Genomic DNA, 14,462 nt, shown 5'->3' with positions numbered 1-14,462 from the left:
CCCCTCTCGTGCTTGCAGAGTTGCAGGAGACGTGATGCTCTGACGCAAGGTCGGGGCCCTTGTGAGTGGCCCGGAAGGCTCGTTTGTCACCCTTGGGCTCGTTCGAACCACCTCAGTGCTGTTTGGTGATGGCGCAGCTGACGATAGCACAAGTTTTGATTCTCTCCGGCAGGTCCTGACAGAGAAGAGACTCTTCAAGTGAGGATCCGACGAGGAGCTATGAGATTGTCGCCCACGCCACACGCACATCGTTCCCCCCCCCCCCTGTGCCCCTCCCTCCTCACAGGATTGTCTTCTGCTTGTCCTTGTCCTGCACTTGCAGCTCAGCTCGAATGAAGAGGTCGTCACCACTCCACCTGGTGGTTTCAATCAGATTTACAAGAACAGAGGCAGGAGCAGGAGCAGGAGCAGGAGCAGCAGCAGGAGCAGGAGCAGGAGCAGGAGCAGCAGCAGCAGCAGCAGCAGCAGCAGGAGCAGCAAGACGCAAAGGGGACAGGGAAGGATCAGTAGCAGGATCAGAAGGAAGGTGAGGGGAAGGTAACGGATCGCTGGACAAGGCACAGAGGGGATGGCTGCGCAAGTTCAGGGACTTCAACGTACAGGGTAGGAGAGACTATGTATCCCCTGTCCGTCTTCGCAAAGAGATCCTGACTGTTGATCTCGAAGGCAAATCCTGGCCAGCAGTGAGTCAGAGAGGTTTTCTTCTCGTCCTCCTCCTCCAAGAAGGATTATCATCGTTGTCGTCTCCATCAACAGGAGGATTATTTCCACACACACACACACTTACCACCACCACCACAACCACCACCACCACCACCACCACCACCATCGTCATCATCACCACCACCACCACCATCATCATCATCATCATCGTCGTCGTCGTCATCATCATCATCATCGTCACCACCACCACCACCATCACCATCATCATGAAAATCAGTTCCTTTACATCCAACATTGCCACATCTCTTCACCTTTCGACTCATCGCCCTTCTTAGGTTTGCCTGCCGCCTTTTCCCTACATCAGCGCACATCCTCCCATAGAACATCTTCTTACAGGAAAATCTTGGAGCTTTACAGGGATAGACTTCTTCGATATGATTCCTTTCCCAACACACCTCGAGATCAGCACGAGCTGCCCTGCTCCTCCGTACTTCTCAAAAACCTTGTCGGATCCTTCTTCCAACCTTATCTCGCCAGAGATAATGGTGGAGCTGTCGTCAGCGCGAGCCGCGTCCTGCCTCCCATTGAAGAAGACAAGTGCAGAAAGAGCGAAGGTATTGAGCAGGAAGCGTCTCCTTGCCAGCTCCTCCTTGCCCGAGCTCGACGACATGCTGACGGCGCGCACTCGACTCTGACGCCATAGCGGAGCCGAAGGCTTGCATGCAGAGATCCCCCGGCCTGTTGCCTGCGCCGATGAGGAGAGGAGGGAGGGAAGAAGAGAGTCTGGCGATGGTGAGAAGCATGGGAGAGGCAAGGCTGCGCCGGCCCATCCTCCTCCTCCTCCTGCCTCGGCTAGCATTGTGTATTTGTGGCCTCTGGTGGGTAATAGTGGGTATGTGGTCAATGCAAATGAGTGACCTGTGATGATGGGAGACCATAAACGTCAAACTTGCAAGAAAATGCAGCCGTTGAAAGTCTTGGCATGCGATCGCATAGAAAAAGGGGAGAGCAGAGCAGAGCAGAGCAGAGCAGAGCAGAGCAGACTCCTGGAGAGCAGAGCAGAGCAGAGCAGACTCCTGGAGAGGAGAGGAGAGGAAAGAGGGCAATTGTCTTAGGAGAGAACTGAAAGTCGAGGGGAAAGGAGGAGATCCTTAAGAAGGGAGGAGAAGAGTTTGACAGACTGCATGATCGTTCTTCATCCCTCAAGCATGCGATCGGACTGACGTCCTTCGAGTCAGACACTCAGGCTGGGCTGAATGGCTGTGGCTGTACCAGGACAAGCTGAGGGCATTAAGCTAGGATGGCAACGAGTGTCGCAGGGGCGCGGGGAGAGGAGAAGTGTTTATGCTGCCATGTCGGCGGGAAAGAGCAGGACGGTGCCTCAGACGTACGTGCCAGTGCAGGCATGGAGCGGGAGGGCGATCAGAGATAGGAAGGATCGACCGAGCGAGAGCGAAGGGGGGAGGGAGAAGATCAGGAGGACCAAGCGAGCTGCGTGCTTCATCGAGGACGCGATGAGAGGGGTGGACGGGAGGGACTATGTGGATGATCGCCGAACGAGCAAGGTCGTGTTCAGCATGGAGAGCAGGCAGCATGCGAGAGCAGCTCCGTCGACGGGGGCGGCAGCAAGACAGACGAAGCCCTTCCGAGATACGATGCTCAACTTGTCGAGTAAGAGTCTGTGGACTGCAAAACCTGAGGCGATCGGCGAGTCAGAGGGGAAGAAGGCGATCAGGTGAAGTAGGTTAGATGTAGTTGCTCCTGCTCTGACGCAGTTGACAGGTCGGTCTCCTCTCAAAAGATGAAGGAAGCAAGTTTTCATCCGACACTGCATGCGCGGTTGATGGAGAGGGTGAGTTTGTACGATGTCGTTTTTGTTTGTCGTCGTCGTCGTCGTCATCATCATCATCATCATCATCATCATCATCATCATCGTCGTCGTTTGATTGAAGTTGTCAAGTAGGTGTCGGAGAGAGTGAGAAGGACGCAACTGAGGGAAAGAGAGAAAGAAAACTTTGACAAGTCAAAAGATGTCAAGAAAGAGACAGACAAGCTGCTACTGAAGATGTTTCAAACGACTGAAGTGTGAATTCCGCTTGTCGCTCCCTCCTTCTCCCTCCTTTTCTCCTCTTCATCTCTCCTCCTTTCTCCTCTTCATCTCTCCTCCTCCTTCTATCTTCCTTCTTTCTCGTCCCGTTTCTCCGACTGATTACTGATTGGTTTACCAGCTCCTTTCGGCTTCTGACACGAAGCAGAAGAGCTGGCAGAAAGAAGACGCACTCATGTTTCAGAATTTCGGCAGAAAGCTCAACGTAAAGCGAAATTGAAAGTTTCGTTGATGATGACGAATGATGATGGAGATAATGATAGCAATGATGATAGCAATGATGATAGCAATGATGATGATGATAGCAATGATGATAGCAATAATGATGATGATGGAGACGATGATGGAGATGATGATAGAAATGAAGATGGTTGAGATGATGATGATGGAGATGATGGAAACAATTATGATGGTGATAACATCTTCCTTCCCAACTCTCCTCCTACCAGATGGTCGACGACGAGGTTGAGAACCTGAAGGCCTGCAAGGACGGGATGGTGAAGATGCTGCGAGTTATGAACGAGTACAACCTGCAACTGCAATCAGAGGTGACTTTCTCTCTTGTCTCCTCCTGTCGACATCTCACGTGTGAGTTCGAGCAGATGAACCTGATCAACCCCCTAGTGGACCATGTCTTCCGTGTGGAGCAGGCAATGTGAGTTGGGCAGATTGGGGAGCGGGGGGGGGGGGGGGGGGCGCGGAGGAGGGAGGAGGGGAAAGAAGAAAATGGGAGGGAGGACAGGGAGGGGAGGGAGGACAAGGCAGGAGGAAGGCGAGAGGAGAGAGGGCAGGAGGAGAATGGAGGAGTATGTTCTGAACTTGAATGCTCGTGCAGCATCAAACGGACCCCTCAAGCCTTCGGGTCTGCAATCTGATATGACAGAGGATTGTTTCACCTGACTGGCATACAGGACCATCCAAGGTAATTCTACACTACGACGCAAGGGAGGCGAAGACAACGAGGAAGATGAAGGCGAGCAAGTCGGGAAGATTGATGATGACAGCTGGGACGGAGGGAACTTCGATAGCTGCAAGGAGGACTTGCGGAACAACCTGGACGAGCTGAACGCGCTAATGGCAAAAGTTGTGGAGGGAGAGAGCAGGCAGAGCGATGGGGAGATCGAAAATGCAGAGGACAGAATGCAGGAGCCTGCAAAACTTTCGGCCCACGAGGAAGACGGCGAGGTGAGAAAGGAGGAAAGGATTTTAGAAGAGTGTGATGATTGGTGCGCCAGGAGGGAGGGGGGCGGAAAGGAGCAGGAGCAGGAGCAGGAGCAGGAGCAGGAGCAGAAGAGGAGGAGGAAGCAGGAGAAATTGGTTTCTCTGATCGTATCAGACACATTTGCGATCACCTCAGCGAGAATGTTCTCAAACCTCTTGCTTGTGACATCCAGGTAGGAGAGATCGTGACCCTCCTCTCCTCTCCTCTCCTCTCCTCTCCTCTCCTCTCCTCTCATCTCATCTCCTCTCCTCTCCTCTCCTCTCCGCCTCCTCTCCTCTCCACCTCCTCTCCTCTCCTCTCCGTCTCCTCTCCTCTCCGTCTGCTCTCCGTCTCCTCTCCTCTCCTCCTCTCTTCTTTCCTGCCTCGTTGCTCTTGCCTGCTGTCTTTCCTGTCCAACAGCCTTCCTCTGAAACTCCTGCAGGGCATTCTCCGCAAGGAGAGCGACTTTCGGCTGCAAATCGAGCAGGAGGTGATGAACACGGAGCGAAGGGAGAACCCACAGGATGGGCAAGAGGGGAGGCAGGGGAACGGGGAAGGAGAGGAGGTGGAGGAGGAGGAGGAGGAGGAGGAGGAGGAGGTTCTCAGAAGAGCCAAGTTGCTGCTCAGAGCGTTATCAACACAGCATTGAAGCACTCTCACATTGATTGAACTTGTTCTTGTCGTTCTATACAATTCCACATAGAAACTTGTAAACAATTTCCTCGTCGTCAACAATGAACAACAGTCGAGTCTGCTCTTCCTCCAACTCGAATGACAAGGGAAAGGATCGCAGCTCAAGTCCTCCACCCTTGTTTCAGCTAAATGTCCATCCCTCCCTCCACCCTTCACCTCCTCGCTGATCACCGCGATTCAATACAAGTTAAGAGTTACAGCCTAAACTTACAACAGGTTTCCTCCTCCTCCTCCTCCTCCTCCTCCTCCTCGGCGCCTCTAGTTACTATCAGTAGGGAACGCCTGCAAGGGGCCCAGTAGGGAACTTTCCAGCTCCCGGGCGTCAGGCAGGCAGCTGCTGGGGGGCTCGGCGAAGAGCCACCGCATGTCGTCGCATCCTCCGTCCCCCATCAGCATCTCCAGCTGCGCGTCTCCCCCGATCGCCTCCCCGCTCACCGGCACGCCAGCGTTCGAGGACATGGCGGCCGCCTCCTGCCCTCCACCCTGCCCCTCCGCTCCTCCCTCCACCTCCTGCCAGAGCTCCAAGTCCGCGTCCCCCGGCTCCACGTTGAGCTCCGACATGTCCTCGTGCTGGGAGCTCATCCAGATGCCCCGAGCCTTGTCAGTTTCGCTCCAGCTGTGCCTGGGCTCCACGGAGTCCAGCGTCTTGACGACAGTCCTGACTGGCCTCTGCTGCACAGCAGGTCTCAAGGCAACCGGGCTGTAGAGCTCCTTCCTTACCGCTGCTGAACCTACAGCTGGGGCGTGCTCCTCCTTCTTGGGCGTGATGGCCTTCTCTGCCTCCTCCTTTGGCCTGTCAACGGGGGAGGAAGCGATCATGCCGTTGGACAGCAGCCTGCCCTGCCTCCTCGCCGTCAGCTTCGTCTCCTTGTACGGCCACTTGTGTACTCCCAACTGCCTGCAAACCTTCTTGAGCACCGTAGCGCAAAGTCCCTGCCAAGAATCCCGGTCAGCATCCTCCATCAAGTAGACTTTCCGTCCCTCCCCCTCGCCCTCCCCCCTCTTCCTCCTCCTCTCACCAGTTTCTTGCAGACTGCAAGTAGAGGCATGTTGAAGTGACTCTCCAGCACCTCGCGCGTCACTACCACGGGTGGTCGGTTGCTTCCCATCCCCGACTGCCCCGCCTTCCTCCTTGGGAAGATCGCGATATCCCCGTACTCAGTCTGCGTCGGCTGCGCTACCTTGGTCTGCATCTTCTGCTGCTTCTTCTTCGAGCCCGACTTTTTCTCCTGCTTTCCTCCCACCTGACCCACGGTGACCAGGCGGTTGTCCTTGGAAGAGGAGGTGGAGGAAGGGGAAGAGCCGCCGAGGGTGCCTGGGCGGTAGGGTGTGAATGCCCTCGGTTCTCCGTTCTCGTAAGACTCCCATGGACCTGCTCCTTGTATGATCGGGTACGAGTACACAGGAAGAGGCCTCGTCCTGCTCGAGTCCTGAATGGCCTGGCTCGGATGTCTCTGCGGTTCCCGCCCTCGGAGCTCAGCAGGCAGCTCCTTGCTCTTGGCTGCCGTCCAGGCATCGCTCGTCATCCCCTGCAAGGCCGTGGACCTGCTGCTTTTCGAGCTGCGAGCTCGGTGATCCGCCATCCAGCCACTGGCCTGTGGCAGCTTGTCCCTGAACGAGTAGATCTGCTGCAAGCTATCGTGGGCATTGATCATGTGCAAAGGCCACATGGAGGCGCGTGGACACTTGTCCATGCAGGTGTCGTGATATCTGCGCCCGCCCAACAGGTCAGCAGGGATAAGAACATGCGAAAGAAGTCGCAGAGGATGACCCTGGTCTTTCTAGGACTTTTCACAACAGGATATCCGAACTAGCACAAACATCTTCTTCGTGTCATCCTAACAATTATACGCGGTGCAGCCCATCCAGTCGACATCAACAAATACATATCTCAAAGTTGAAGGATCACTTCGTACCAACGTGTTACAACACAATGTCCGATGCCTGCTTTCTTTGCGCTTTAAGAAAACACCCTACAACTGACGCTTCGTAACACAGTACCATCGACTCTCTTGCATCGAACGCCTCAATCTTTCATATCAACCCATTTCGAATCATAAGCAGCACATTGCAAACACTCAACTTCTTCCCATACCACCTGAAAAACTAAGAACGCATTGAGAAAGAATTTTCCAACTCGTCGTCCCTACTTGCACCTTTCCGCGTCCATCCAACTCATCCTTCTCCTTTCTTCATGTCTCACTCAGGTACATCTTACTTGTTCATCGTACATTTCTCTCCTTCCCCCTTTCTCTTGCTGCCCGCCCTCATCTTACGCCTCCCACCTCCTTCGCCTTTCTGCTAGTTGCCTTCGCATTTTCGACATCCCCTCACCTTTCTCAAAAGTCTGTACTACCCTTCCCCACTCATTCCTACTACCCTTGTTCCACCCACCCCTACCTGTTCCACCTTACCATCCGTAAACCACCTCCACCCCTCATGGAATTAATGCACCGCCTATTCTCTGGGAGGAAGTACCCCTATGTTTTATACATATGCCACTCACTACCCCTTATTTTTGATATAATGGCACTACCCCATAGGCCTGATCATGTTCAAAATCCATTTCTCAATCAGTACCCCTGATTGACCTACCCCTACCCCTTTGTTGTCACTTCGAAAGCACCGGAACCAGATGAATTTCCATTCTTCTTTCCTTGGGTAGTTACCCCAAGGCCTTTTGTACCCTGGCAGCCATATCTTCTGTACCCCTAGTCAATGTACCCCCACCTACCACAAATAGGTGGCAGATACGGCACCTTACTTAGAACCATTGAATTGACTACCCACCAGTCGTAAAGCAGGATCAATGACCCCAGTACCCCCTGGTTCACGATTTGTGGAGCACCCACCCACTCCTAAAGCAAACCGAACTTGCAACCCCTATCTTGATACCCTATATTGTTGCTATACCTACCACCCATTGATTTGTTGGGTCTGGACGGGGTATTAAAGAGTATACAGGGGTCCTGTTACGACCCCCCCATCCCTGGGACCCTGCAAAGGGGTATAAAAGTTTTATATGTTAAATACTTATATAATGAAGTAGGTAATAATTAAAACAAAAAATTTCTTTTAAAAATATTGCTTGGATGTATACAATAGTACATTTATTCCTCTTGATACAGCTTCATAAAGTTCTTTTTTAAAATGGGGCACTTGTACCCGGGGATTGTTTTTACTCAAAGAAAGATCTTCGGGCGACCCCCCACCCACACAGAAGAAGAGACCCTACCACCCGACTCCAGGGATGTGCTATAGGTGAAGAGGGGTACTAGAAACACTCCTGTGCAGGGAAACGTTGGATACAGTGTAAAAAGGGTGTTATGAAAGTAGGAAAAGGGGGTGGGGGTGGGGCGTCTGACAAACAAATTGAAGGGTCAGGGGAAGGATTTGTAGGGGAAAGAAATGACTGAGTACGGGTGTGAATGACCTGGAAGAACGGGGTGTAGAGCTTGGGTGTAAGCAAGTCACGAGGCGGGTTCGGAACCCGCAACGATTGACCACGGTTGTCCTGGTCGCGTGACCATGTCGAACCCGAACTTTGAGGAATGATATCCCATGGGGGTGGTGTTCCCTGAATCGAGTCAGGTAGGGGTAGTCCGTTCAGAGGTCAGTGGGGGTGGGGTGACCAGTTGCAAGGCATTGGGGCGTAAGGGCAATTGAGGGGTAGTGGTGGATCCCATGACGGGATGTGTGACTCCTCAAATACTAGAACACAGGGGTAGTGGTAGCACTTCAGCAAATCTTGAGCTGGGGTAGGTACCCCCTCCCATGTAAGAGCAGATTTGTTACATGCTTGCACTTCCAGGTGCGGAAAATGGTGAGGTGTTTAAAAATAGTTTTAGACTAGGGATCCTATCTTTTTGCTCGTACCAAGTGAAACCCCTACTGGTACAGTCTGCTACGAGTCAACTCCCTCACCGCTTGTACCACGATGACTGAAAATCATTTTAGGCAGCAGGATTTAAAACTTGTTCTACAGTTCGGTCGACTCTCACTTGAAGGGGGCAGGGTGACTGTGAAGGGGGCCAAAAAGGCGAGCGGGGGGACTTGAGTGTCAGACGATTTGACTGCCTGTGGGCCGGAACCCGTTAGCTAGCCGCCTAGTACCGTGTAGTACGCCGGTGGGCCAGGGTCGGGCCCCGGCGCCGGCCGCGTCACCGGGTGGCGCCAATGCCATGGCCCGGGCCATAGCATTGGCCGCCCGGGCCGCCCGGGCCGGGGACGGGCCGGGCCCGGCGGCCGCGGGGGGGGCGGATCAGCCACTGTGACACGCCCGGGCCCGGCGTTCGCAATTTGACAGGCCGCGCGTTTCACTCACTCGGACACAGGCTCGGACTCAGGACCAGGGCACAAACGTTCCCCTTCCTTCCTGACCTCACCTCACCGGTACATCGTCGCTGTCTCCTCTGTCCTTCCCTCTCTCTCCTCTCCTCCATGCCTTGCTGCCTGTCGGTCCTGTCACCTCCTTCCCTCCTGCCTCTGCTCCTCTCCTGCTCCTCGTTCTCGACCTTTCCAAATCTCCTCCTTCGACCCCCCCGATGTCTGTCGGGGCGATCATCAAGGCTTGACATGCCCCTTCCCTTTCTTATGGCTTCACAGCCCTATTATTAACCCACCACCATCAGTCTCTGATCATCACCTTTTCGCTTTGCCCCCCTCCCCTCATATTCCTGCTGACTCTCCACGTCGAAATTCCCCACAACCCGCCTCGCACCTCCTCTGCATCCTTCCACACACCCCCCCCCCCCCCCCCCCTTACTTCCTCCATTATTACACATGAAGGCACATGCACGTCCTCTGCATTCTTCCCAGCTCCCGCCCTCCTCTCCCTGCCCTCCTCCCCACACCACCACCACCACCGCTGCTGATTGCTTCTTGTTGTACCTCCCTTCGTCTATCAATCTGTCGCTGGAGCTGAACTCTTCGCGTTGACGTCATGTTGTAGAGGTAGTCTGGACGCCTCCTCGTTCAGGGACGCCGTCAACACCGGCCGATGTCGGAGGAAGCCTCACATGAGAGGGCGGTGGAGGCATCGAGGCAGTGGCTCAGAGACAAGGTCAGAGAACACTTGACGATGTTCGAAGGAGGGGCTCATCGCGTCTTCCAGGGATGGGAAGAGGATCATTATGTCATAAGTGTTTCCGAGGTGCAGTCGTGCCCCCAGGGTTTCCTCAGGTGGGCCGGAGGCTTCACTGATGCCCTTCACTGCTGATTGTTGATCAGCGTCGACGTCATCTGCATCAAGAGCGAGGACGAAGACGAGGACCGCTCGCTACTGCTGAAGAAGAGCAGAGTTTTGGTACTCCACCACCACCCGCTCCTCCCCCCTCCCCCCTCCTCTTTCCTCCTCCTCTCTCCCCTTCCCTCCTCCACCCTCCCCTCCACCTCTCACCTCCGTCGTCCCTTCAAGTTGCCCCAACCGTGATCTGTTGTTTTTTGATGGGGCATTGCAGGAGGTGGATTTGGTTCGATTCAGTGTTGAGACTGTGCTGGCGGCTCGGGACATGAACGCGCTGAAGCGAATCCTTGAGCTGGAGAGAGTCCGCGTGCGAACTGAAGTATCTGCCAACACCTCCCTCCTCCTTGTCCTTACTGCGCTCCCCCCACGCAGGAGCTGGAAGAGGGCATGCGCGCCAATGAGCTCGAAGGGACCCGGCAGGAGAAGGAGGAGCAGGAAGTAGAGATTTCGGAGACCGAAGTGAACGCCATGCTTCTCGAACAGGTTCTGATCCGGCATGGAGGGTGCTGGGGTACTCAGGTGCTTTCAACAAGGACCCCAATGTTCGCTTGAACCAGGTGGAGGAGGAGATCGAACGGGTTTGCGTCCATGTGCTGAACTCGGCTGCTGCTGGTGACAACTCGGATCAGGTGAGGAGAGTGCAAGAGGAGCTGTCAAACGCCAGCAAGCCACTGTATGCTTCCGCTGAGTATGACGAAGATGAAGGTTTGAATGTCTTGATATGAGCCAGAGCAATAAGTTTGTGATCATTGCGGCAGAAAAGAATCCGTCAGGGACGGTGTCGGGGGACAACGGAGATAATCCTCCAGAAACCGAATGATTGTGATGCTCGCAAGTTCAGCGCTACAGCTGGATACGATCCCATGCCAGGTGCCAGACCGTCCGTAGGGCGGCTCGCGGCTGGTCCGAATGCCAGAATGCTCCGTGACGGTTTCCAACTGACTGTGGCAGCCACCCGCCGCATCATTCCATTTTTAACTTAACTTTGAGTAAAGATTCCATCACATAGGTGTTTGGAACTTAGTTCCGGCCAGCCCGATTTCAATGACTCAGCTATGATTCCGAGTGACCGCGACGCCTTGGCGGCCGGGGCGGCGGCTCAGGCAGCTTGAGTCACTGGCCCTCAGGCTGGGCAGACCGGGCCGTCACAATGACCACGACCCGGCGCCGCCGGGGCCGCTCAGCGGCTGGCTAAACTTTCGGGGCCCGGCTGGCCCGGGCGGCTGGCCGGCCGGGCCGCAGCCTGCCAGTGCGACGGCGAACATGCCAATCGGACCGGGCAACACCATACCAACTTACCAGGCCTGCCTCAGTATCGTGACTTGCAAGGTACCAACAAGGTACCCGCACGTGCCATTGCCGAAATGCCGGGCGCCATGGCAGTAGCGCGTGAGAGCGACGAGCTTGCGATGATGAAGAAGTTGAAGAAGGAAGAGAAGAAGAAGATGAAGGCAGAAAAGCGAAAACGAGAGGAGGAGGAGGAGGAGGAGGAGGAGGAGGAGGAGGAGCAGGAGCAGGTAGAGGAGAGCAAGAGTAAAAGACCTCCAAGAAGTCGAAGAAGGAGGCGCGGGAGCAGGAAGCGGAGAAGGAGGATCAGAGCGACGATGAAGGCAGCAAGCAGAAGAAGAAGAAGAAGGAAAAGAAGGAAGAGAGGAAGAAGAAGAAGGGAGGAGACGCCGAAGACGATGAGCCTGCGCCCAAGGCTGACAAGTCGAGCAAGGAGCAGAAAAGCTCGAAAGCTGGAGAGGACAAGGACAAGGATCAGTCGAAGAAGAAGAGGAAGGAAGGCAAGTCCGAGAAGAGTCAGCAGGGCTCGGACGAGGAGGAGGCCTTTCGAGCAAGCCTACATATCTCCTTGAGCGGGGGCGGAGAGCATGTCGCTCCGAGTTGCGTGCGGTCACTGGACGGCTCTCCTTTCTCCAAGAGCATCGTCAAGGCCATGAAGGACGCGGGTTTCACTTCCCCCAGCCCCATCCAGTCGCAAGCCTGGCCCATCGCCTCCGCTGGCTACGACATGGTGGCGGTCGCCAAGACAGGATCAGGGAAGACTCTGGGCTTCCTCCTCCCTGCCTTCAGCTACCTCGAGAAGTTGGGAGGAGGAGGAGGAAGAGGTTGCAAGGTGCTTGTGCTCGCTCCTACTCGAGAGCTTGCGATCCAGATCGAGTCAGAGTGCAAGAAGTTCGGCAAGGAGGCGCAGGCGACGTGCTGCTGCCTGTACGGTGGGGTACCTGTGGGGCCCCAGAAGGCGGCGATGAAGCAGGACCCCAAGATAGTGATCGCGACGCCGGGGAGGCTGGTGGATTTGATGTCACAGGACAGCTGCGACATCAGCAAGTGCGGGTATGTGGTGCTGGATGAGGCAGACCGCATGCTGGACATGGGGTTCGAGCCGCAGATCAAGAAAGTGTTCGACGCTCTGCCGGCGGTAGAGGCGCGGCAGACGTTGTTCTTCACTGCGACATGGTGAGATCAGGGATGAGAAAAGGAGGATTGAAGAATGGTGGTGGTGGTGAGAGGAGGAGGAGGAGGAGGAGGAGGAGGAGGAGGAAAAACTGAGGATGATGTATCTGCATGCTGCTTGTGGTGATGATGAACGAAAGGAAGACAGGGGAAAGAGGGAGAAGAAGGAGGGAGTAGCTGGGCAGCTGGGAACGTGGATGTAATCATGTGTTTGACCCGTTCTTGTCAGGCCAAAAGCTGTGAGGAAGATGGCGGGGAAATTCCTGAAGGAAGACTTGTTTCAGGTGAGATGAATATGAACATAAATGAACCTGAGCATGAACATGAATGTAACGATGCTGATACGCCATGCAGATCTTCGTGGATGGTGGAGAGGATGCAGAATTGTCAGCAAACAAAGCGGTGAGCAGCGGCAGCAGGAGGAGGAGGCCAGCAAGGAGAGGGGGAGGGGGAGGGGGAGAAAGGAAAAGGGGGAGGGGGAGGGGAATGATGTGTGGAAGGGAAGGGAGGGAGGAACATTCTTGTATTGAATGCTGTACAGGTCAAGCAACGGTTTGTTCACGCGACTGACGATGAGAAAGATGCCAAACTTTGGAAGATTCTAGTGGTATTGATACATCTAGAGCAAGCGTTGGGGGGGATGATGATGATCACGATCATGATTATCATGATGGTGATGGTGATGGTGATGGTGGTGGTGGTGGTGGTGGTGGTGGTGGTGATGATGATGATGAACGGGCGGAGGAGGAGAAGGAGGAGGAGAAGGACGAGGACGAGGACGAGGACGAGGATGAGGATGAGGAGGAGAAGCAGGAGGCGGAGGAGGCGGAAGAGGAGAATTCTCACCTCTTCGTTCTTCTCACCTTATTCGCAGGAGTTGCCTGAAAATGCAAGGGTTGTCTGCTTTGCCAACACAAAGAGAAGAGTCGACTATCTGTCAAAGGTGCTGCTCCTGCCAATGCTGCTGCTGCCCCCTGCTCGTGCTCGTGCTCGTGCTCGTGCTCCTGCTCCTGCTCCTGCTCCTGCTCGTGCTCCTGCCAATGCTGCTGCTGCCCCTTGCTCGTGCTCGTGCTCGTGCGCGTGCGCGTGCTTCTGATTCTCGTTATTGAGGATTCTTTCAGGCCTTGTGGGATGAAGGCATCGGAACCTGTGCCATCCACGGAGACAAGCAGCAGCAGGACAGAGACAAAGCGCTAGCTCAATTTGTGAAGGGAGAAGCTCCTCTAATGGTGAGGGAAGACGTCGAAAGTTTGATGCTCCCACCTCTCCTCCCTTCCTTCTGCTCCCTTCCTCTCCCTTCCTCCTCCTCCTCCTCCTCCTCCTCTTCCTCTTCCTCCGCTTCAAGGCTGTGTTGCATCCTCGCCTCGTTCTTGCTCTTCACTTGTTCTCCTTCATCGTCTCACTTTCGCTCCAAGATCGCCACCGACGTCGCTGCTAGAGGGCTGGACATCAAGGGAGTGACCCACGTCATCAACTTCGACATGGCGCGAGATGTTGAGGTTTGCATCCTCTTCCTCTCCTCTCTTCCCTTTTCTCTTCCCCTCCCCTCCCTTCCCCTCCCCTCCCGTATTCTGCTCTGCTCTGCTCTGCTCTGCTCTGCTCTGCTCTGCTCTGCTCTGCTCTGCTCTGCTCTGCTCTGCTCTGCTCTGCTCTGCTCCCCTCCCCTCCCCTCTCACACATCTTCCTTGCTTCGAGTTGTTCCTTTCATCCTCTTCTCCTCACACAAGAATTTTCAGAGCTACGTGCACCGCATTGGCCGAACAGGAAGGGCTGGGGAGCTCGGCGAGTCCATCACGTGAGGATAAATTCCTCCTGCTCCTGCTCCTGCTCCTGCTCCTGCTCCTGCTCCTGCTCCTGCTCCTGCTCCTGCTCCTGCTCCAGCTCCTGCTCCTGCTCCAGCTCCTCCCTCGCTCCCCGCTCGTTCTCTTCCTCTTCCATCTCATGCTCCTCACTATCTCTTGCAGGTTTTGGAACCCGGACTACGACAAGGAATGCGCTCCCGCACTCATCAAGATCGCCAAAGATGCAGGGCAAGAGGTCAAGAAAAAGCTCCTCTTCCACCACCAACACCATCGCTTCCTCCTCCTCCTCCT

At 55.0% G+C, this 14,462-nt stretch overlaps 4 protein-coding genes across 4 annotated transcripts in view; 3 read left to right on the top strand and 1 right to left on the bottom strand.

Annotated features, from left to right (window-relative positions):
* Positions 1–1,919: 1,919 nt before the first annotated feature.
* Positions 1,920–4,620, top strand: GUITHDRAFT_108478 (hypothetical protein; the record flags this gene model as incomplete). The annotated part of the gene is made up of 9 exons (XM_005832527.1): positions 1,920–2,398; positions 2,446–2,515; positions 2,627–2,746; positions 2,919–2,975; positions 3,220–3,318; positions 3,373–3,425; positions 3,606–3,632; positions 3,682–3,955; positions 4,414–4,620. 9 exons carry the CDS (start codon positions 1,920–1,922, stop codon positions 4,618–4,620), a joined length of 1,386 nt encoding a protein of 461 aa, XP_005832584.1.
* Positions 4,621–4,922: 302 nt separating this feature from the next.
* On the bottom strand, positions 4,923–6,358 carry GUITHDRAFT_108477 (hypothetical protein; the record flags this gene model as incomplete). Its single annotated transcript, XM_005832526.1, has 2 exons — positions 4,923–5,597; positions 5,684–6,358. The coding sequence occupies 2 exons, from the start codon at positions 6,356–6,358 to the stop codon at positions 4,923–4,925; spliced, it is 1,350 nt and encodes a 449-aa protein (XP_005832583.1).
* Positions 6,359–9,663: 3,305 nt separating this feature from the next.
* On the top strand, positions 9,664–10,729 carry GUITHDRAFT_108476 (hypothetical protein; the record flags this gene model as incomplete). Its single annotated transcript, XM_005832525.1, has 8 exons — positions 9,664–9,726; positions 9,778–9,845; positions 9,894–9,969; positions 10,124–10,228; positions 10,282–10,392; positions 10,443–10,487; positions 10,539–10,614; positions 10,668–10,729. 8 exons carry the CDS (start codon positions 9,664–9,666, stop codon positions 10,727–10,729), a joined length of 606 nt encoding a protein of 201 aa, XP_005832582.1.
* Positions 10,730–11,806: 1,077 nt separating this feature from the next.
* Positions 11,807–14,462, top strand: part of GUITHDRAFT_71226 (hypothetical protein) — a gene marked incomplete at both ends in the record, with an annotated part of 2,964 nt that continues 308 nt past the window's right edge. Inside the window, 9 exons of the mRNA XM_005832524.1 lie at positions 11,807–12,372; positions 12,599–12,653; positions 12,724–12,771; positions 12,911–12,976; positions 13,244–13,312; positions 13,539–13,598; positions 13,785–13,868; positions 14,106–14,164; positions 14,334–14,406. Coding sequence (XP_005832581.1) covers positions 11,807–12,372; positions 12,599–12,653; positions 12,724–12,771; positions 12,911–12,976; positions 13,244–13,312; positions 13,539–13,598; positions 13,785–13,868; positions 14,106–14,164; positions 14,334–14,406 — 1,080 coding nt within the window. The remainder of the gene's footprint in view (positions 12,373–12,598; positions 12,654–12,723; positions 12,772–12,910; positions 12,977–13,243; positions 13,313–13,538; positions 13,599–13,784; positions 13,869–14,105; positions 14,165–14,333; positions 14,407–14,462) is intronic.

Source organism: Guillardia theta, assembly GCF_000315625.1.
Source record: "Guillardia theta CCMP2712 unplaced genomic scaffold GUITHscaffold_34, whole genome shotgun sequence".
Taxonomy (NCBI): domain Eukaryota; class Cryptophyceae; order Pyrenomonadales; family Geminigeraceae; genus Guillardia; species Guillardia theta.
This window is presented reverse-complemented; position numbering and strand designations above follow the sequence as displayed.